The sequence below is a fragment of the Dioscorea cayenensis genome, unplaced genomic scaffold, assembly GCF_009730915.1.
Source record: "Dioscorea cayenensis subsp. rotundata cultivar TDr96_F1 unplaced genomic scaffold, TDr96_F1_v2_PseudoChromosome.rev07_lg8_w22 25.fasta BLBR01000392.1, whole genome shotgun sequence".
Taxonomy (NCBI): Eukaryota; Viridiplantae; Streptophyta; class Magnoliopsida; order Dioscoreales; family Dioscoreaceae; genus Dioscorea; species Dioscorea cayenensis.
Window position 1 is genome coordinate 21160 of NW_024086783.1, and position 23832 is coordinate 44991.

Sequence of the window (23832 nt, forward strand, 5' to 3'; positions counted from 1 at the left end):
TTCATGAATTCTATTGATATATGTTTAATTTTAATTAACTTGGTTGTTCAACAATATATTTTTACTTTCTTGTGAAATTTTAGGTTTAATTGTCATACATGTCTCTATAATTGTGTATTTTATGCCTTTTTAGTTTTTCTAATATTTTTAAGTACAATTAAATCATCATATTTGGTCGAGTTGGGTCGTTATAGTCCGTGGTAATATTTTTAGGTATAATTAAGTCCTTGCAATATTTTTTGTAGAACACTTGGTCATTTACGCCGAGGACTAGAATGATGCTAGTTGAGGATATAATTATACCTAAAAATATTACAGAGACTAAAAAGACAGAAAGTACACAATTACAAGGGCATGTAAATTCTTTATTTATACAGTCTTCTACGTGTATATTTCAAAACATATACATGGCAGTAGTAGGAAGTGCAAGAAACCCAATTGCAAGAATTTCCATTACAGCAACTCAAACAGGAGATCAATTGTGATGTTGTGATAGACTTCACAACTTCATGCACGTTTTCCACACGTTCTCATGGTCAAATGCAGACAAGAATGGAAACTTAGAGGAAAGTCCAAAGAGAACCACAACCTCTCTTTCATAAAGGTTTCACATTCCTATCTCTTATTGATATTATTATTGTTATTAATATTTTAACAAGTTTTAAATGTTCCTGTTCTCTGAAAGACAACTCAAAAAGTGACTTTCTTTTTTCTTTTGTTTGTATGAGTCATGAAAGAAGTTCAATTCTTGGGTGGTGGTTTGGTTAATTCTCACATGAGTTTTTTTCATGCTTCCTTAGTTGGTGTTTCTATATAATAAGTTAATAACTAGTCTTTGTCTGCTCCGTGTGCTCCACGTGTTTCTTTGGGGGTGACTACAAAGAGAACCAAAAGCAAAGAGAGAAGAACCATTAAGGCAAGCTTGAAGGAGATAAAGAGGAATTTATATATACACAAAGTGGGAAGAAAGCTAGACAAACACATTGGAAGTGTTTCTGAAGAGAAGATGATGGGAAGACAAGAGAAGAGTAGCAGTTTCTCTGTGACTTGTAACCTCTTGAGCCAGTACTTGAAGGAGAAGAGGACTTTTGGTGATTTCATGGCTCCTCTTGTTCCCAAAGGTATGTATTTGTTGTATTATCATGTTTCTTTTCTGCTTATCTTCTTGTTCATGGTTATGTGATTGAATATAGTATCAAGTCTTTAGATCAGTATATATGGGCAGTAATGTAGAAAAACTTACTTTAGTTCTTTGTCACTAGATGTGCTGAAATTTAACTAGTTTCTTTTTATATATTTTCTTTAGAATCATTCAAACCACCAGTCACTATGAGTTTGTTGCCTGGAGTGGTTGTGGAAGAAGAAGAAGAAGAAGTAGTTGAAACTAAAGAGGAAGAAATCTCAGAACAAAATGCCACTAAAGCAATGGATTTGTTCCCAAAACTCAGTTCCTCTCAAGACCCTGTTGCTAATAAAAGGTGACAAAAACATCCTAAATTATAAACATTACATTGGTGATTCATGACTTCCAATGTTTCATTTGACATCTCAAGTGTATGATACATATATTTTTTTTGTACAGCTCATTGGAGAATTCTCCGTTGACGATAATTTACAACGGAAAGGTCTTAGTTTTCGACAATATCCCGGCAGCAAAAGCCAAGGATCTCCTGCAAATGGCAAACAAAGGATCCATTGCAGCACAGACCAACATTCCGGCCGCCTCTGCCGTCCAAAACACGCCTAATCCCGTCCGGTGAGACGCCTTTTTCTTCGATCCCGCTTAAATATTATTGCTCAAAATGTTTTCATGGATTGATTATGTGTATGTTAAACATTCATATTGAATTTACATATGTTTTATGTTGTTGTTTTGAATTACTAGTGATTGATATAGTTTTGGTTCTTGGATTTCAGGTGTCCCAATTGCAAGAAGGGCATCCCTACATAGGTTTTTAGAGAAGAGAAAAGAAAGGCAAGCTTTTTTCTTTGTATTTAAACTTTGATTACATCAATGAATTATTTCCAAACTTTTTCATGACAAATTTAAATTAAAAATTACAGGATTAATTCCAAGGCACCATATCAAGTGAAAGATGATGAATTTTTTGCCTCTAAATCAAAGCTTAAAGATGGAGGAGATGCTTGGCTTGGCTTAGGCTCCATTAAGACAGAGAAAAGCTTTCACTAGTTCAAAAGATTGAAGAAGATTAGAGGATGATAGTTTTACATATTTTTAATCAGTAATTTTTCATAATTTAGAAGAACTCTTTGTAGAAGTGATGGTAGTTTTCTTGGCTACTATTTACAATAATTTAGAAGAATGTTATTGGTGTAAAACATATATACATATATTTTGGTACATATACTTGGAAACATAATGTAATGTACTTTGTTTGTATTCATTTTTATTGCTAATTATATTCATAATTATTTTCCTTTTTAAAAAAAAAAATAGTTCACTTTATTGTTGTTAATCAAACAATAAACTTAGTAGATTTTTCATCATTTAACCAAATGTATCACATAACCAATGGGTGTTTTTTTTACAGTATATCATATTATGTGTAATAATTATTCATTATATATGAATAAAGAAAAATTTTTTTGAAAAAATCTAGATAAAAAATAAAATAAAATCTTCTTAATTTTTTTATCTATTAATTCCTGATTTCTTCCGTAAAGTATTAACTCCACATTTATGTATGTTTTTTACTAATAGTATATATTTTATATATGTATAATATAAAACCATATAAACCATATAAACAATTTATGTTTTAGGACTAAAATAACATTAATTAACAAGAATCTCATGTTATTCTAATGCCATTATCACCTATTTAATACTAAAACATCTTTCTTTAACCTCTTTTGTGTTTGAATTATGTACAATTCAAGATATCTTTTGTTTTTAAAATAATTAAAACTAAAATGGTCCAATTATTGTGTCCACTCACGGAATTGAATTTGAAGCCGCCCCAATGACCATTTTAAGCTTGAAAATTAATATTTATATATATATAAATAATAATAATAAAAAAAAAAGGATGCACTAATAAAAGAAGCGGTGGCTTAGAAGCTTTAAATTTGTGCTTGTCGGAAAGGAGCATGTTTTGAATGTAATTAATTAAGTGATTAATTATTTAAATAATTAATTCTAAACTTGACTCGTATATTTGAATTTTAAATTTGGAAAGCTTTAAACTTTGAAAATAGGCCCCCTAATTTTGGTGAGATAAATATTTTTTTAAAAGAAGTAGTGGATAAAAATATTGAATGACCATTTAATTTATTAACATCTAATCTTTTACATAAAATGTTTATTTTGTTAATAGTGTCCTAACTCGTTCAAGTGGATGATATAAGTGTTGTAAAACTTAGCTTTTTATATATGTTCGTCTCTAACACGTGATTTGTTCACATTTATATATACAAAAATTCATTCAAATTAAAAAATGATTGGTAAGAATTTTTTTCATAAAAATAAATGTTATTGAAAGTATAAATTTTAGAGTTTTCAATTTCTTTTTTTTTTATAATTTATATTATAAAGCACCACATTTTGAAACAAAAAAATCAGGTCAAATACTTTTACATTAAAAGTCAGATAAAACTTTTTTTTTTCTCAAGAGAAATATGTGCATTTGGTGTTTACTTTTCGGAGAGAATTCACGCGTGTCATGGTTTTTCAAAATATTTAAAAAGACTTTTCAAATATTCTTTGATGATATAATATGAGCGTTTGATATTTTTTTTAAATTTTTTTTTTAAAACTAAAAAAAAATAAAAAATACAATGGGATTATCGAAACAATATTCTACCAAAATATTGAAAAATTAAAAAAAAATGAAGAAAATTGAAACATGGGCTATGATTTTTTGCCCTATTGACACAGAATCCCTTTAGTGCTTTGTTTTCGAAAGTATTGGGATCAAATCTCAGATATTTGTCGATCGATAAAAAGCGATGAGCGACAAAGCGAAAGGAGAAAGCAAACACTAGAGAATGAGATACTGGGAGTGCACACTGCCATGTAACCCTCTGAGGGAGAACGAGAGATATTTCTCATACCGAACCCCCACATGGGTGACTCAGATTGTCTTGACTTTCTATTAAATGGGATACTTTATCTCTTATTTGTAAAAAAATAATAATAAAAAATAAAATAAAATGGAAGCATGGGCTAAAAGTAACAGTTCATTCTTTAGTTGGGCTTCCATTTTAATTGGGCCAAAATCCATGAAAACATCACGTGTGAGGCACGTGATGGCATGCTTGTTAAACTCACCGCTAAACGCTCACCGTCTCCTCTTCTTTCCCTCCATTTTGTTGAACAACAAATTGAATGATTTGCCAAAGTATTGGGTTTGATATTAGGGTTTCAATGGGTGTGGTTGAAGAGATGGATGGTGTTAGATGTATTATAGTATTGTATATTTATATACATGTATATGTATGGATATATGTATATGTATACTTATGTGTTCTATATGTAGACCCAAAGGGTCACTCATGTATGTTGTTCAATGTATGAGGACTTCGATCCATTCTTCATCAATCTCTTCTAACATGGTATCAGACGCCTAGGTTCTTCCGGCCGCCGCCGTCACGCACCGCCAGCCACCACCGCCACCCTTCTCTCTCTCTCTCCCTGAGCGCCCCACCAGCTCTCTCTCTTTCACTTGCTGGTCTCCTCCTTTTTCCATTGCCAACACCGCCGGTCCTCTCTCAATCTCCGGCCATCTACTTGGGCAATCTTCTTCTCCATCACCGGCCAACAACTTTCCGTAAACCGTCACTTTCATTCATTCATTCAAAAACCTCCAGATTTGGTTCTCCCTTTGAGCCGCCGTCGCACCACAGCCTCGCCGACCTTCACATTGTGTACGCCTCGCCCTACTGGCCATCTTTATCTTCACAACCAAGCTTTTTCCACTTCTATTTCCTTGTTAAAAACCTTATCCAGCAGCATCACCTGCACCGCCGTCACGCCGGTGCCCGCGTCTGCACATCGCCGCCTACACGCCAGCCAACGTTGTTCATCTTCCTGTGCACTTGTCTGCCAGCTTCCTCTTCCCTTTGCCGGCGCTACAGTTACTTCCCTGAGATATTCTTTCAAAATTTGAATTCTCTTTTCCAAAAGAACAAGACACTTGCATTCTTCTTCCAAACACAAATATCCAAATCAGCTGGACCCACAACCACTTACACCTTTCTTCCAAACACAACGAGACAATTCGGCTGGACCCACCACAAAGACTTTGTTCTGATATGCTGCGGCCCACCCTACCTTGAAGCATCTCTACAAACCAAAGAAGACAACATGGGCCTACAATATAAATATATGTATTAAAAATCTGTGCATTATTTACTGACAGCGCACTATTCTATATAGTAATATATATCTATATTTATGGTGAATCCTTATGGTTTCAATCGTGCTACTCCACCTCTTCTTCCTACGCCTCCCGCTCCCCCGACACATTCTGTCAAGACCTCTCCTGTTTCTTTATCTCCCGCTGATCAGCAGTTGTTGGCGATGTTCTGGCAGTTCCAGCAATCATATTTGATGATTTCTCCCCTCATTGGTAATGCTCGTTCGCCCGAGGTTGCTCCATCCGCCTGGGTAGTTTCACGTCCTCTCGGCTTCTTGACTCGGTGCCCTCTTCACATGACCCCCGATGCCACTTATCTGCACCATTCCCATTTACCCTCTCACGTAACCCGTGTTCGCGACCGCTGCGATGGCACACTTCTTCTCGCTTTTTCTCTGGGTCATTTCTCTTCCGGTGATTTCTCAATTCCTTCGATCTCTCATGTTCCTCGTTTATCCATGAATCTTATATCTATTAGCCAGCTTACTGATCATGATTGTCAGGTTATCTTTGACCATACCTCTTGTCGTGTGCAGGATCGCGAGTGGGGACGGTGATAAGGCTGGCCGTCGTCGAAAATGGGGTTTTATGCGTTGGATTCCCTTCAGTCTTCCATCTTCACCCTTTGAATCCGGTCATCAACATTTGTCATCTGCCGTTCGGTCTCATCATAAGTGGCATCATCGACTTGGTCACTTATGTCCAGTCTCGTATGTCGTCCCCTTGTTCGTCATGGCGTTTTAGGAGTCGTCTCTCCTCCTTCCCGATGTCGTCTGCTCTTGGTCGTAAACTTGGTAAGCAACTCCAGCGTCCTTATCCCTCGAGTGTGTCGCATGACGACTCTTTCTCCTTCGAACTTATTCACTCGATGTTTGGGGTCCTGCTCCCTTTGTCTCTAAAGGTGGTCATCGCTATTATGTTCTTTTTTATAGATGACTACACTCGATTCACCTAGCTTTATCTTATGCCTCACCGTAGCCAATTCATCGTCTATTTATCGCTCTTTTTACTGCTATGATCCACACCCGGTTCTCGCCTCTATTAAGACCTTCCGGTCGACTACGGCGAGTGAGTACACCTCTCGCGCCTTTCGTGCCTTCGACTTCAAGGCACAGCTGCCTCCGATTATCTTGTCATGGGGCTCATCCTCGAGCAGGGGTCGCTGAGCGTAAAGCATCGTCACATCTTAGAGGCGACAGCGTGCTCTTCTTCTAGGTGCATTTCTTCCACCTCATTTTTGGGCGGAAAGCTGTCGACCTGCTTTGTTTATCTCATTAACCCTACAACCCTCCTCTTACCTTAATGGTCGTAGTCCGGGGTGAGTGTCTTTATGGGACACCTCCTCGTTATGATCATCTTCGTGTTTTTGGTTGTCATTTCGCTTCGTTTTGCTATCACCTCGGGAGAGAACAAAGCTAAGCGCCCGATCATTACTTGTGTTTTTTTCTAGGATATAGCCTAGAGCATAAAGGTTATCGTTGTTATGATCCCAGTCACTCGTCAGTATTCGCGATCTCCCGTGATGTCACGTTTGATGAGTCCACACCTTTCTATGCTTCTCCTTCTTCCACTCGAGTCCCCATCTCCCTCTGTTTCTTTATCTTTCCTTTTTCCTAACCCTTCGATTGAGCATACTCCTCCTATGTCTTCCTCTTCTCCATTATACAACCCTCCTGCCGAGTTTCTTTCTCACTCCTCTCTTGACCCCTCTCCTCCTTTATCTGTTGAGTCTCCTGTTGTGTCTTCCCCTCCTTTATCTGTTGAGTCTCCTGTAGTATCTTCTCCTCCTCCCTTGCTTCCTCTCGCTCACCCACCTGTTCGCTTTCACATACCACCGTCGAATCCTGCAGAACCTCCATCTCGATCGGTCAGTCTCGACACCTCTCCCTACTATCGATCCGAGCTCACGAGGTACACTCTCACACTTATTCTTTACGTGATCGCTCTACTTTACATCCCCACGTCCGTTATGCTTCTACTAGCACCGAGTGTTTCGAGATGTCTTTGAGCGGTACCTACCGGGAAAGCAGATTCGATTACGAGTGGCGGGTCGCCATGGCGGAGGAGCTTGATGCTTTGACTCGGACTCATACGTGGGATCTCGTTCCTCTTCCTCCCTCATGCCGTTCCCCATCACCCGTCGTTGGATCTACTGCGTGTGAAGACTCGTTCGACGGGTCTCTTGAGCGCTATAAAGCGCGTTTGGTTGCTTCGTGGCTTTCGGCGGGGAGTATGGTCGTGATTATGAGGGAGACTTTTGCTCGAGTAGCTCATATGCACCCTGTGCGCACTTTGGTTCTTTCATGCTGCTGCATTGCGTGGTTGGGTTCTTCATCGACTGATGTGAAGAACGCGTTTCTTCATGGGGACTTGAAGGAGGAGGTTTACATGACTCCTCCTCCCGGCCTTCGGGTGCCTTCGGGATCTGTTTGTCGTCTTCGTCGCGCTCTTTATGGTCTCAAACAGGCTCCACGGGCCTGGTTTGAGCGGTTCAGTACAGTGGTTGAGGCTGCTGGTTTCACCCCGAGCATACATGACCCGGCAGTCTTCATTCACTCTTCCTCTCGTGGACAGACCATTCTTCTTCTATATGTCGATGATATGATCCTTACCGGTGATGACTCTGCTCACATTACCTTTGTGAAGCAGAAGTTATGTGAGACCTTCTTGATGACTGATTTAGGTCCGCTTCGTTACTTTTTGGGTATCGAGATTACTTCTCATCCTGATGGTGGGTCCCTATGTAACATGGTATCAGAGCTGGGTCCCACGTCGATCTGGGTCAGTGCCTTTGGATGAGCTAGGATCTTGGGTCCCACATCCGTGTGCCTGTGCGGGGTGTTGGGACGTAGTGGCTCAGGTCCATAGTCCCACATCGCCTGTGAGACGCATTCTCTCTAGCTTCATATACCCTAAGCCAACCCTTCCCCACAACTGCAGTTATGGAGAAGTTAGGGTGGTGGGTCCCTATGTAACAGATGGGAGGAGCTGAAAGGTGGAATCTTTCTTCTCATTGTGGAATTTATTTATTTATTTATTTATTCTTAGATTTTTGCTGGGAAATTTAAGGTTTTGAAATTATGAAGAATTATGAAGTGGATTGTGGAAAAACATGGAATTAATTCAGAGTTTTTGAGTGATTGTGATGAGCTTTAACAGCATTAGGCAATGTATGAATTTGCATTAGAAGATAATTTCAAAGTTGAGAAGTAGTGATTTGGGCTTGATTTTGTTTGTTTTCTTTGTATATTAGTGCCTTATGGGATTTTTTTTTAAGCCAAGAACTCTGTTGATAAGTTGCTATTTGAAAATGAGATTTTCACTTGTTAATTAGAATGTTCATTTATAAATTTGAGTTTTGAAGAAATGGTTATTGTTTCTTGTTATATATATCTATATATGTATATATTTTTTTTCTCAGAGATGTTTGAATAAAGGGAATTTCAATGGTTAGAATAGTGGTAAATTTAGATTTTTAAGAAATGTTTTAATGTTGCTTGTGTGCTGGCTTGATAATTGATATGGTATAAAGCCGATGATTTTAAGGACGCAATAGTTTCAGTAACTTTATCGGATAAGTTGTTAAGCCTTTTGTGGTAGGAGTGCTTAGAACATCGGTGAATTTGAATTTTTGAGAAATGATCAATATCCTTGTGTGCAGTTTGATACAACATCAAATGTTGATGACTATAAGTAAAAGTTTCAGTATTTTTATTAGTTAATCTTATTTTAAGAGATGGATGAGAATAGGGATTTTAATGTTTAGAATGTCGGTGAATTTGAATTTCTAAGAAATGATTAATATCCTCATGTGCAGATTTGATACAAACATCAAATGTTGATGACTATAAGTAAAAATTTCAGTATTTTCGCTCGATAAACTAGTTAATCTTAGTTTGAGAGATGGATGAGAATAGGGATTTCAATGTGTAGAATGCCGGGGAATTTGAATTTTCGAGAAATAATCAATATCCTTTTGTGCGGTTTTGGTACATTATCAAATGATGACTATAATTAAAAGTTTTCAGTATTTATATGCTAGATAAGCCGGTTAATCTTATTTTGAGAGATGGATGAGAATGGGAATTTGAATGACTTTAGTGTCAGTAAATTTAATTTATGAGAAATGGTCAATGTCCCTCTTGCTAAGGTTTAATATGGCACCAAAAGACAATGACTATAAGTGGTGTAAAAGTTTCAGTAACTCTCATGAGAACAGGGATTTCAATGTTAAGAGTATCAGTAAATTTGAATTCCTGAGAAATGGTCTTGTGATAGTTTGATATGACACTAGAAATTGATGACTATAAGTCATGTAAAAGTTTCAGTAATCCAATGAGAATTTCAATGTTTTTTTATTGTTGATGAATTTCAATTTTCGAAAAATTCATCTATTGTGTCTATAATTAATGTGGATGTGAGAGTTTCAGTAAAATAGCATTGAGCAGTGATTGTTGGAGTATCTAATGTTTGGCATTGTTATTTGAATTTCAGTAATGAGTTTCTACATGAATACTTGTATCGAGTGAATGAAAAAACATCGATAAATTATAATCGAAGATGTTACTCATTAGAGTTGTTTTCTTATTTTGGTATTGGATTATTAATTTAATTGAATTTCCAATTTTATTTTATTACTCAAATTATGTGGATATATAGCTAATTCATGAACAAACAGTTTTGTATGTTTATAATCACAATTTGTAATATGTGATATGTAATGTTTTCACATTTATTTAGCATTGTATATCATAAAGCTTGTTTTTTTTTAAAAAAAAAAAATAAATAATTGTGCTTTCTATTTATTTGAATTTAATTTCTCAACTCTTTTGTATGAATTCTGAATTGGAAGGTAAATTCATTTATATTTTTAAAATATAAATGAATTATCAATGTGAATAAATTCTTAATGTACAACATTTCATAATTTTTAATTAGATAATAAATGATTTTTTTAGGAATATAATGTTTATATTTTTCTTTAAAATATTAAACTTTTACATCTAATCTTATTTTTATCCATACGTATATATATATATATATTCATTCACTAGCAATTATTATATACTTATAACTTAAAGGCCAACTTGAATTTTTTTTTTATTATTTTTTTAATGTACAATAATTTTATCTTGTTTATATAAAGGTGGGATAAAGGGAAAATTTATTTTTTAATTAAAAATTTAAATTGATTTATGATTGAAAAAAAATAATAATAACAGTGATGAGTTCCAGATGATCAGTGCTAATTACGAGGCAGTTTTAACGGCTATGATTACTCAGAGGGCCCAAGAACTTATGGCCCAAGCCCATCTTTGGGACTATAAATACTTAACCTTCTCCAACTTCTCGTCCTCTTTTATCGAGGTTTCATCTCAGCTCTTGTTTCACTTCTCTTTCGATTTTTCTCCCTCGATTTCGAGGGGGATTTTCCCCATTTTTTTCCTTATTTTTCCTTTGATTTTGATCTCGAAATACCTTAATTTGGCTTCTCTGATCCGATCCGGTGATCCCAATACCAGAAACCCTAGAAATGCAGCAGCAGCAGAGGATGAAGCAGCAACAGCAGCAGCAGCAGGCTCTGATGCATCAGGCGTTGCTTCAGCATCAACAGCAGTCGCTTTATCACCATCCTGGTCTTCTAGCTGCCCCTCAGGTTGGGAAAGCCCTCTAATTTTGTTTGATTTTTCACTTGGATTGGTCGAAATTGGTCTGTTTTTGATTTCATGGGGTTTTTGTTGTTCTGTATTCATTGATGTTTGGATCTTTTTTGAAAATTTCTGTTTTTTTTTTCCCTCATTTGTCCCCGGTGTGTAGCCTCCTTGCCTTGTTCTGTTGCTCATATGTTGATGAACTAGTCTTTGATGTTGAGTTTCTTCGTCAGAGTTTTAGTGTATCTTTAGCTTGAGTCGAAGTGTGAGCCAAGAATTTGAGGTTGTAATAGCTTTTCCTCAGTACATCACCCTCTTGCCTTTCATAGGGTTCATATTTATAAAACTCGCAACTGTGTAGTCCTTAGATTCCAATATTTTAGCGTATGGGATTTATTTTAATTTATGAAAGTTGTCTATTTTTCTGATGCCTATAAGTGGAAAAGTGTATGTGTTTATAGGTTGAGTTAGTATGGATATTTTCTGTGAAGCAACATGGTAATGCTGATGTTTAAATTTTTTTATGGATTGAGATGTTTGCATTCTGTGGGAAACAATTATTACCTTGTTAAAATGTGAATTATTTTTGCATAATTCTTTTAGTGAGCCTGAGCCTCATCCCATTGTGCATAATTGCCTGCAATTTTGTGTGAGTGGTGATTGTATATATTGTTGTTCAGCTAAGTTTGGTTGAGTTGTCAGAAAAATGATTTTAGTATTATGAGCTTGGCAAGATTTAAACAATTACACTGCCATTTCAGAATGCTAAGGAACTTGGCTTTATGGTGTTAGAGAAGTTTATGAGATAGGATGCCTTTTGTTATTTGGATTTATGTTTGTCACATTTATTTATTTATTTCATAGCCTCACAACCCTAAATTTTTAATGGATAAAGCAGCTGTAAGGGCCCTTAATTTATCTTGGCAGCACATAAATTATGTTTTCTGGTAGAGATTTTAACTTGTGGTTTAGCTTGTCACATGCTTGATGAGTATTAGAAAATTTGGTTATAAAAGGCATCTGCACTTTTTTTTTTTGCATCTTTTATGGATTAGTTGGTTGTATTTTGCTTTGTGCTAGGTGAGAGGGTTTTTGAATTTTTTTCGTTAGGCTAGTTATGTAGGGGTTGTTCTTTTTCTCCCTTGTTTTTTACACTTTTATTTTGCAGATAGAGCCAATTCCAAGCGGAAATCTGCCTCCTGGGTTTGATTCAAGCTCATGCCGCAGTGTGTGAGTGTTGTTAGGACATCTTCCCTTTTCTTTTATTTCAGTTCTTATTTTTTTTTTTCCTCTTTTTTCTAGCTTATCTGGTCTTCCCAAGGTACTTTCGCCCGGGTTGGTTATTTCCTTATTTTTATTTTCTTGGTAATGTCAGTCTAAAAATAACCTTTGTTTTCCTGATTAGTCTTCTGATAGCTTATATCAGTTTGTGAGGCCTTCTTATGTGTCTCATTTAACTTATCTCGCCGGTTGGTTTCAGATTAGCATAGAAACATTTCTCTTTCTGTTTTATTAGAAAATTTTCTGTTCTAATTAGGGGCATGATTCTATGAGTGGGAAGCTACATAACTGATGTGATTAGTCATCCCTTTTTAAATGCATATATGCTCAGTTGTTTTTTCTTCGCATTTGTGGCAACTCAGTTATGTTGGAAACGTCCATCTTCAAGTCACTGAAGACCTCCTTCAAGAGGTTTTCCGATGTGCTGGTCCCATTGAAGGCTGCAAACTCATTAAGAAGGATAAGGTTTGTATTTTATATGCAAAAATTATATGACTTTTATGGCTGCTTAATGGACATGATGGGTTCAAAGAGGTGGTGCAATAAGCGGGCATAAACTTACTGTATAATCATTTCATGTCCTACTATACCAGTATTCGATAATTGTAGATTCTTTTGTTGGTTGTGCATCTATAATGTGAATACCATTTCTACCACTGATACCATTTTTTTACTTCCCCCACCTGTAGTCATCATATGGTTTTGTTGACTACTTTGATCGCCGATCGGCTTCAATGGCTATTTATAGTCTCAATGGAAGGCATCTGTAAGCCGCTGATCATCCACTTTTATCTTTTTGCTTGTTTTGCTAATTGTTGGATATTGATTTAGCTTCTATTATTGCAATCCAGGTTTGGCCAGCCCATCAAAGTTAACTGGGCATATGCTAGTGGACAAAGGGAGGACACATCAGGTAAATTTTGGCAGTACTACTTCATGATATTTATCCCGTATTTGCAATGATATAACTATAATGTGCTTGTCATTGTTCAGGCCATTTCAACATCTTTGTTGGTGATCTTGGCCCTGATGTGACAGATGCGGCATTATATGCATGTTTCGTTGGATATCCAAGTTGCTCGTGAGCTTCTGTTACCTTCTCTGTGTTTCAACATAAATTTCTTTCTAGCAAATGAGAATGCTATGTGGATTTGATGAGCCTTATCTACAAAGTTCAGAAAATGCTTTTTTTCTAGTAGTATTTTACTAAGACATTTTTCAAGTTTGTCTACAGGCTTCTATTTACTTATTTAAATTATTTGCTTCATCACAGTGATGCGAGGGTCATGTGGGATCAAAAGACAGGTCGTTCAAGAGGCTTTGGTTTTGTTTCTTTCCGGAATCAGCAGGTTGGGTTTTAACTCTATGAGAAAGTTGGGTCTCCCTCTATTTTAGGATTATATTTTTCAACTTTCTTTTCATTTTCTTTGTGCAGGATGCACAAAATGCTATTAACGATTTGAATGGTGAGTTGCCTTTGTATTTGTATGGTTTGGTGTTAACATTCCATAAGCATGATATTTAGATTTGACAAGTTGAGTGAGCCATAATAATTGAATGACTTGATACTGTGTACCAAATATCCTTCCGGTTTGAAGGCACTGCAAATTTTATATACCAGCTGCTTAGCAATATCATTCTTCACAATAAGTTAAAGATAAAGCAACCTTAATCTTTGTATCTCCATAATCCCAGAAAGATGAAAGTGTGAGTGTACAAGTCTTCCAAGACCATTCTTCAATGTGAAAGCCATTAGTTTATATTTTGTAACACATCTCATTTATTGTTATCATGCATCACTTTGGGAATGCAGCATATACATTTACTAGGGTACCTTAAACCATATCTGTAATTTCCAAATCAAGGCATGAAATATTTGCCTTTTGGCAGATAGATTTATATACATTACTCTGTATGCAATATTGAGTAAACAGGTTAGTGGCTAGCTGCCTTAAGTAAGGCATAGAGAGCATTGTTACTGAGTTGTCCAGTATATCTTATTGAATAAATCTTGGAGGTGGCTTGTTGATTTCTCAAGTATATTGTTGATTTCTTTCACATAGGTAAGTGGCTTGGAACTCGTCAGATCCGTTGCAACTGGGCTACAAAGGGTGCCGGCACTATTGAGGAGAAACAAACTTCAGATGGTCAAAAGTGTGGTGGAATTAACAAATGGATCTTCGGGTAAGTTGCAGTTTATTTCTCATGACTTGTAAGATGACTTGTAGATCTGCCTTCAAATAAACTTTAGTGAATATTGTTGTACCAGATTTATTGTCATCGAGACCAATTTGGTCAATTGAATTGATGGCTCAATTTATGATGGTGGCATGATAAATTTGTTGGCCATTTTATTAAACACAAAGTACCATTAAAGACACAAGTACGGATAGTTCATTTGTTTTGAAATGTTCTATGAATGCAAATATATATGTATATATATATATATATGTCAGTATCATATACCATATGCCTTTCCTGTTATTCATGGCAATGCTGGGATGACTAGTGAGGTCAAACTTAAGAAGCAAGAATTTGAAGTGGTATACTGTACCCATTGTCATTTAATCATTTTTATCTGCTCATCTGACAAGTTGAGTGAGCCATAATAATTGAATGACTTGATACTGTGTACAAATAATTATCTATGGCTTTCTTTTCATGAAACTAAACTGCAGTTTCATAACAAATTTATTTTGTGCAGATGATGGACAAGAGATGAAAAATGACGAAGGCCCTGAAAGCAACCCACAGTACACTACTGTTTATGTTGGCAACCTTGCTCCTGAGGCAAGTGTCTCTTCTGTTAATTTCATTATCAATTATCCAGTGTCATGTCAGTGGACACGAAATGCTTATTTTAATGTGGAGTTGGAACATATATTCCATTTTTTTGGCTCCAAGGACGAAGATGGACCACTCAAACAAAATGATTTATGAAATAATATTTTGTTGGATAGTTTGTTCACAATTAACATAACCAGACTTCGAGTAATTGATTAAACCTTGTATATTCTGAGGCTCTTCTTCAATGTATATAGTTGGCTTGTCTTTCTGCAATTTTCTCTGCTTACATTGTAATAACAAATGGCAGGTTACACAACTTGATCTCCACCGCTTTTTTCACAACCTCATGGTGGGATCCATCGAAGAGGTTCGTATACAAGGGGACAAAGGTTTTGGTTTTGTGAGATACAACAATCACACAGAAGCAGCTCTTGCTATTCAGTCTGCCAATGCTCGCATTCTTTGTGGAAAGCCAGTTAAGGTACATGCAAAATCTCACAAATTTTTCTTGTTTATTTTCAACAATATATATACACTTGAATGGAAGCAAAACTGAACTTTCTGTGTATGAAGTGTCTGCTTACATGTAACATTATTACTGTCAATTTGGATTTTTTTTCTCCTTATCCTTGCTCTAGCTCGGTGTGTGCATTTGACCTATAACTCGAATTTATGATCAGTTCGGTTAAATTGGTTAATTTCCAATTTGTTCAAACTCATTGAACATGTTCAGTCTGCTAGAATAGCACATCTACCTAGCTCTAACATGCTTAGAATTACTCATGTATACAAGTTCATTGTTCAACAGTGCTCATGGGGCAGCAAGCCCACTCCACCCGGCACTGCCTCAAACCCACTCCCTGCTCCCGTTCCCGGCCCTACCGATCTCTTGGCTTACGAACGTACCCTTGCATTGAGCAAGATGGCCTCAAACCAGGCACTGATGCACCCTCACAACCAGCACGCGCTCAAACAAGCTATGATGGGCATTGGCGGAGCGAGCCAAGCCGCAATCTATGACGCCGGCTTCCCAAACATCGCTGCAGCACAGCAACTCATGTATTATCAGTGATCAGATTAAGTTTCCGCCGATATATAACCCTTTTTATCCATCCTATGTCTTAACTTAAAATACTTTTTTTTTCTTTTTTCTTTTTTTATAATTATGTTACACTCTGATGGGTGACACCCAGCTTGTAATATTTCTTATGAACATTTGTTGCCGAAAGATTGATATTATGTAGTATTTGATGAGGGATGTGGAATGTTAAATCCTGGATTTTTATTGTTATTGATCTGTTATAGTTGATGACTGCCTTTAAGTCTTCTTTTGGGGCTGCTGGCATTCCTATCAATGAAGGTTTTTATTTATTATTATTATTATTATTATTATTATTATTATTATTTTTAAAATAAAAATTCTTTTTCTTTTTATGAAATTTTCTTGTAATATGAGTGTGTGACATTCTTGAAGGGCTTATCAACTTTTTTGAGTATATTGTTTTAATTATGGCAAAAGTTTGTTGGTGTAATTTTCTGAACTTTATATCTTGTACTTCACATGCATAATTAAATATGCTCTTATTACTGTCTTTTTATTTATTTATTTTTCTTCTTTTTCCTTTTTAAGAAAAGAAAGCATGAGTGACAACTCACAATATCTTTATGTTACTTTCTTGCAATGCCATATTAATAATCAATTATGCTTCCAAATTTCCATTAAAGAAAATCCCTTTTTTTTTCTCAATATTGTACGTATTCATACTCGAAAAACATTCACATCTTTAATCCAATAATAATAATAATAATAGGTCAAAAAATTTCTCATACAAACCATTGAACTAGGCTGCCTCAATACTAGTAAAAAATAATCGATCCGAGTATTGTGACGATGAGCTTGATACACCAAACAATGATCTACATTTTCTTTCTTGATACTCATCCTTTCTTATTTGTTCACACCGACATTCCGGGCTACAAAATGCCTTCTCCCCTCTAAAATTAAAATAAATAAATAAATTCATAAATAATATTTACACTTAATCATAAATTCAAAACACAAACTAATTAATCATGAGGAGGAATATATCTTACCTATACATGTAAATGTCCTTTCCATCTAGTCTTTTCTCACACATGTAGCAAAAACTGAGGTAATCCAACGGCGGATATTTTGTCTTCTCATGATGTACATTTTCATCACATTTTGCTTCTAACCCCTTCATCTTTTTTATATTTACATTCAAACTAATCAAAACTTTTCTCGTCCATTGGGTTGGGTATATTTTCTCAAGCGAAGCGATGATCGCTAATCCAACCCCTTCTGAGTCTCTACTTTTCCAACTATTTCTTGTTGATAGATCGCGTTCTAATGGACTTTTCGAGCTCAAATTCATTATTATCTCTTCAATTGCTCAATGCCGATCTCCGACAATTATCGGCTCGCCGGAAAATTGATATAGTGAAAGAAAAAAAAATTTGCAAAACTTAGAGATCTAGAAAATAAAGATTGAAATGAGAATGGTGTTGTGCAATGTGCTTATATAATGTCATGAAATGTGTTAGTTAGGATGTATTTTTCATTTATTTATTTTATTATATTTATTATTTTATTGTTTTATTCCATATCTTCTTTGTGTTTTGTGGGGTTGAATTATTGTCCGATCATTGTATTGCTAAAAACCATGAGCTCTTAAAAATTAAACCATGTGCATATTCAGTGTAAGTCTCATACACCAACCATAGTTCATGTATACATCACCCCAAAAAATTTCAAGTTTTATTATTTGAAATTTTAATATAATATTTAATAATTTTTTAATATTAGTTCAAGAACCATTAAATTATTTTTTTAATAATTTAAAAAATAAAGAATAAAAATTAAAAAAAAAATATTAATTTATATATTTATATGATACATTGATACATATTGATATATATATTTATTGGTTGTATGAGACTAACATTGATTTAAGAAAGAGATGAGGATGTCTTTATCTGATGACTCAGACGTGGGACCCATGAGGGATGTGACACGTGTCTCATTGATGATGTGACGTGATTTGGACACGTGTTAGTGATGAATGATTGGATGGTGGTGATTCAAAAGGGAAAAGGGAGATGAATACCGGGTTCTTGAAACCGATTGGTTTTGATCCTGGTGGACGATAGCGAGAAAAATTACCAAAATGCCCTTAATGTCTATTTATTCTTATTATTATATTTACACACGCATGACAAAGGCTAAATGATATGAATGCCCTATAATTATTATTATAGAAAAAATATCTTTATTAAATGAAATTTGTCTAGGGGGATTACAGTGAGAAAGATGGAGTTAAAATAATATATTAACTCTATTTTAGGATCTTGTGGGAAGGCCGGAGTTCTTAGGATCTCATGCTGTGGAATTTAATAGGCTCCAACATCTTAGGAGGCTCAGGGTCAAAGCACGGGCTAAAAATCTTTTCATGAAAAGTGCTTGAAGGAGGTTTTTTGGATCTTCACTTTTATTGTTTCTCTTGTAGTTTGTTTTTATTATGTTTTTCAGATTGGGGTACCACATCTAGTGGTATTGTGGTTTCTATTTTTGTTTGCTCCACTCCTAAGTTGATGGAGAGTTATTATTCTATTCTAGTTTTAATTAAAGTGGTTTATCATTTTTTAAAAATAAAAAAATAATTAATTTAATCATAAATTTTATTTTAACATAATATATATATATATATATTGTAAATAATATTGCTCACATAAATATATAGTTTTTTTATTTTAATATCAAAACCGTCAATAATCCAGTTGAGAAATTTGCTATATATATCTTTCCCTTTTTTAACTATAACTTATATTTAAAAAATATAATATTTGTTAATTATATAAAAAAATCTATGAATATTCATTATTAGCTAATGGATTTAGATCCAACAGCTAATATTAATGAACAGTAATTAATACAATAGCAAATACAGTAATTATTGTTTAGAACAGTACAACACACAATACTACTTTTCATCAATGTTAACCGTTGGATCACGTACTAACAACTGATAATTAGACGTCCATTAAAAATATTTTTACATATATATATATATATTATAGATAACAACAAAATGCACTAGATAAATTTGATATATGTACGATATATAAACTATCAAATTATTAGGTATCTTAATTATTTAATTAAAAAATCATATTTAAATATAATAATAATAATAACTATTATTATTATTATTATTATTACAAATTTATAGGGCAAAATTGTAATCTTATATGAGGGTAATTTTGTAATTTACAAATTTGGCTATAGTGGGCCCACTACTATAATAAAGTTAATTTCTCATTATGTGAAGTGAGGCCCGCTAACACCAGTGACAAATGTTTGACACCTCAGCCCGGGCCCATGATAGATGCTGCTCCTTATAAATTGTCCTGGGCCCGGGCCCACAACCAGCCCACAAACTAAGTCCACTAGTTATTAATATTATTTTTTCAATAATTCAATGATATGATTCATTATTCATTATTTATTTATTTATTTAAATTATTAAAAATGAAAATATTCCATTCAATAATAAATAGATCAAGACTTTGGCACTAGGGGACAAGCAGACCACAAAAATTATTATTTTTTAGTTTATTATTATGGCTCACTTATTAAATTTTAATATATTTATTTTTTAAAATTAATTTATTGTGACACTTAATACATGAATGATTTATTTAGAGAAAATATATCACTCTCTAACCAACTTAAATATTTTGGTTTTTAGTTGAAATTATATTTAATATTATGTTGAAAATAAGTCTTAATAAATAAATGAAAGTTGATAATTTTTTTTAATTATTTTGTAGTGTCTAATCTATTTTCAATCTACAATGAGAGCAACTTAAGTTATTTTTTATTTTTTTTATTGGTGATATGAAAATGTAAAACTTTTGTATCCAAAAGATATGTTGTCTAATTTTTTAATGCAATATTTTCTTCATCGATGAATTAAGTTTTAGTGATAATTAACAATCATTAATCAAGATGACAATTCTTAAAATTGTGAAACCACAATGAAATGAAATTAAAGGGAGAATCAAGATTTAATGTTTGAGAATAAAAAAACTCATGCAAAGATTAATCCTATTTAGAATTTGTTTGTGTTTTGTTCATTAGAAATGGCATCTTTCTATATTTAATATATATATATATATATATTAGAAATTGTAGATATTGATAAGCAGAATGAAAGTGATATATATATATATATATATATCTTTAATTTTTCCTTGATAATTTTCATCATAGATATATATCTATCAAGGGCCAAGATAGGGTTTGTGGAGTGGAGGAGCTCCATATATATGGGCCATGAAGGACCAAGCTTGATTTTGTTGGGAAAATTTCTAATGCTATAACTCAAACTCAAAATTGAAATTAGTTCAAAAAGGTTTGTTAGACTCATGATCATTTTTAATTCCCAAAACTCAAGTCCGAGTTGAATTACTTCAAAACAAATAAATAGTTTAGTATAACTTAAATCTTGTTCTAAACACTAAAAAACATAAATTGTCTAAAATTTTAATTATGTATGTATATATACACACACACATACATTTCCTTGCTTAATTAAGCTTGGCATTAAATTCTAATTTTGAGCTCAAAATTATATTTAAATTTAGCTCAGCAATTAGAAACTAACTTTGACTAGTGATTTTTAGAAAAACAAATAAACTACATTGATTAAAAATAATTTTATCTTAATAATTTATTTTATGAGAAACTTCATATATATATATATACAAATATATATTGTTGCCATCCACATCATAATTTTTTTAATATATATATATATATCCATTATCTTTTTTCACTTTGCTTATTCTTTTGTCTTTAATCTTGCTTTGTCATCATTTTTTGTTATCATTTGCATGATTATGCAATTGCAAGTTGATAAATAGTAATATCGACAATGTTAACCTAACTATTAATATGGTTCATCATTAGACATTTCAACAAGACTACCTCCTCCAACAGCAACTTCATTAATTGCCACGGTGGCTTATAGATATATATATATATATATATATATTAAAATTTCAAACATTGTGTGTAGGCTAATTAGTGATAAGAAAAGTCAACTAGAAACACAGGCATATACATATTAATTGATTTTGACTTAATTTTTGCAAAGTCAATATATAGAATGTTCATGTGTAGAAGGTCTACATAAAATCCATTCAGTGATCACATAACGTTTGCATGGAATTCAACGCGGACGTGCCTTTCAGTGACACTGCATGCATGGCGTCAAATGGTGTCCCCCTCCAATCATTATGGAACCTCTCTATATATATATACAAACTACCATGCAAATACATACAAGACCAGTCAATACCCTACTTGAACATCTCCTCATTAATTAATTGTAATAACTATATATCCATCCATGTCCATCTTAATTAGATTTTCTACTCTTATATATATATATATATTATAGAGCACATTGTCAAATGGTTGCCATTAAATTTGCATTTAATACTCATTATTCATTTGTACACAATATTTAACGATACATAAATTATCTAATAATATCTCAGCACAATAAATAATAATAACTCTATACATCATCCATACAAATAACAATCATAATTTAATGTTTATCATCAATCCTCCCTCGATTATGATCTAACGTGTGTGTATTGATTTGAATAAACATATTCAAGAACAATCCATATCATCTTTTTAGTAGATATATATATATATAGAAAAATACGTTAACTGTAAACGTCCGAAGTTGAACACAGTAATGATCAAGTAGCTACAGTGAGTGCTAACTATTAACATTTGTTAAGGTTCATTAATGCCACTATTTAAAAGTACAATGATACTATTTATTACATAGTGCACAACTATTAGATTGAAATCCATCCGTTGATATGAAAGTCCATAAATTTTAAAACTATGGATGTTAGTAGATGATGTATACTCATATATATATATATATATGTATATATATACCAGAACCCACCAATTCTTTCTCTTGCTAGGTATTACTCTGATCATAATCATTGTTGCAAGTGAGGGCAAAGAACTTGGCCTTAAGTTCCGCAAGTCTTCCAAGATGGTGATGCTGTGGAGATTGCGCCAGCAAGTGAGGTTAAACTCCAACATGGATATTTAGGTAAATAAAATAAAAAATTCAATATATATATATATTAAAAAAAAAAAGGCACAAGTTGAAGATTAGACTATGACAGGACTAAAGAGTGAAAAGAAAACAGTGTGAGTTATGAGAAAGACCATAATTTAATTGTATTCAATGGTTAATGTACGTGTGGAACTTTTTCCCAAATTAACCTTTAATTGTTTCAAACTCACATTTCATTTCATTTCATTTCATTCCAAATTGATGATTGAACCTGCTTCCAAGATTGTTGGAGATAATGAAAATTAATACCATTTTATTGTTTCAAAATTAAAAATTAGAACAACTTATATATAATTTTCTTGTATATATAATCATATAAAAATTTATATGTATACTTAATTTTTCTTAGCTACAACTTTGTGTATATATATTTCACTACTCAACAAGTAAGGAAACCTTAGCTACCGGCAATGTTTAAAACTTCCGGCGAACAACCAAAATAGAACTCCCGGCGAAAAAAAAACTTGCCGGTGTCCCTAATGAAAACCGATCAAAAGCTCCATAAATTATACGACAAGCCATTCTCATCAGAATCCGGCGGTGGTGGCTCCTGCACAATCGGGTGGTAATAATTAAGGTCATCAATATCCGGGAATCCGACCGCAGACCAATCGACGGGCTCGGGCTCGAGCCCACCCTGTTCACTTTCCGGTGTTAGTCCATCAGAAGCATCAGACTCTGAATGTGGCAGTGGCTGTTCCGGCAAAGGAGTAAGTGAATTGGCTGAGCTAGACTCGGCGGCGGAGGTTCCGGCGGCGGCGCCGCCGACCGGAATGGCATTGGCATGGCGAGCGGCAGCGAGTCGAATTTGTTGGTGAGTGAGGGATTTAGGGGAGGAAATGCAAGGGGGATTTTCCGGGAAGTTTAGGTGAGCACGTCGTCCACGAAGACAATAAGCGGCGGCATCGAAAGCTCTCGCCGCCTTCTCCGGTGCATCATAAGATCCTAACCATATCCTTTCTCGACTATTCGGAAGTCTAATCTCGGAAACCCATTTTCCCCATCTCCTCCTCCTTACTCCTTTAAACCTCACATCTTCACTTGATTCGGCTAATCTCGTCATCTCCGGTGGTGGTGGCGGCGGCGGTGGTGACGGCGGAGGACACGTGGCGAGTTGTGAGTGGAGGATTGTGAAGGAGTTGTAGGAGTAGTGATGTCGGCTGATGGGGGCCAGTTGGAAGGGAAGGAAGGGAATGGAGAAGTATATATACTAAACCGTGGGAAGCGCGTTAAAGAGAAGGGAGTGACACGTGTGAGATGTGAGCGTGTGAGGGGAGAAGGAGGGAGGAAATAGAGCACGTGTGGACGCGTTGACCAACACGTGTATACTATACACTGGTGGTGGGGACATAGAGGGTTGAGGTTTATCAACAGACAAAGAGAAATTAAGAGGCAGGAAAACGACAAACAAAAATATATATATATATATATAAAGGGTCAGGATGTTTCCGTTGTGGTTCTCTTATCTTTATGGATGTTTGGGTTGTCTTTTTTGTTTCTTACATAGATCCCTCTTTTTTTTTCTTTTTTTTTCTTTTT

At 34.5% G+C, this 23832-nt stretch overlaps 2 protein-coding genes, 2 long non-coding RNA genes and 1 pseudogene across 4 annotated transcripts; 3 read left to right on the forward strand and 2 right to left on the reverse strand.

Annotated features, from left to right (window-relative positions):
* The first annotated feature begins 845 nt into the window (after nt 1–845).
* LOC120254233 (protein TIFY 10b-like) lies at nt 846–2167 on the forward strand. The gene is made up of 5 exons (XM_039262371.1): nt 846–1121; nt 1307–1478; nt 1583–1756; nt 1918–1975; nt 2065–2167. Exons 1-4 carry the CDS (start codon nt 1007–1009, stop codon nt 1949–1951), a joined length of 495 nt encoding a protein of 164 aa, XP_039118305.1. The 5' UTR covers nt 846–1006; the 3' UTR covers nt 1952–1975; nt 2065–2167.
* A 2024-nt stretch (nt 2168–4191) lies between these two features.
* LOC120254248 lies at nt 4192–5359 on the forward strand. The gene is made up of 2 exons (XR_005534557.1): nt 4192–4723; nt 5147–5359. It is a non-coding gene; the product is annotated as an uncharacterized LOC120254248 (long non-coding RNA).
* On the reverse strand, nt 4395–4953 carry LOC120254247. Its single transcript, XR_005534556.1, has 2 exons — nt 4825–4953; nt 4395–4762 (listed from the first exon to the last, which is right to left on the reverse strand). It is a non-coding gene; the product is annotated as an uncharacterized LOC120254247 (long non-coding RNA).
* Nucleotides 5360–10746: 5387 nt separating the features above from the next.
* Nucleotides 10747–16410, forward strand: LOC120254240 (annotated as a pseudogene).
* A 6191-nt stretch (nt 16411–22601) lies between these two features.
* LOC120254244 (ethylene-responsive transcription factor ERF017-like) lies at nt 22602–23463 on the reverse strand. The gene has a single exon (XM_039262384.1). The coding sequence runs from the start codon at nt 23354–23356 to the stop codon at nt 22784–22786; it is 573 nt and encodes a 190-aa protein (XP_039118318.1). The 5' UTR covers nt 23357–23463; the 3' UTR covers nt 22602–22783.
* Nucleotides 23464–23832: the final 369 nt, after the last annotated feature.

What these genes read in the sequence shown, in the direction of transcription:
- LOC120254244 (XM_039262384.1), bottom strand. Translation starts at nt 23,356, where the DNA reads ATGACGAGATTAGCCGAATCAAGTGAAGATGTGAGGTTTAAAGGAGTA.
- LOC120254233 (XM_039262371.1), top strand. Translation starts at nt 1,007, where the DNA reads ATGATGGGAAGACAAGAGAAGAGTAGCAGTTTCTCTGTGACTTGTAAC. An exon ending in GACCCTGTTGCTAATAAAAG is followed by an intron (nt 1,479 to 1,582) that starts GTGACAAAAACA and finishes TTTTTTGTACAG; the next exon opens with CTCATTGGAGAATTCTCCGT. An exon ending in AACACGCCTAATCCCGTCCG is followed by an intron (nt 1,757 to 1,917) that starts GTGAGACGCCTT and finishes CTTGGATTTCAG; the next exon opens with GTGTCCCAATTGCAAGAAGG.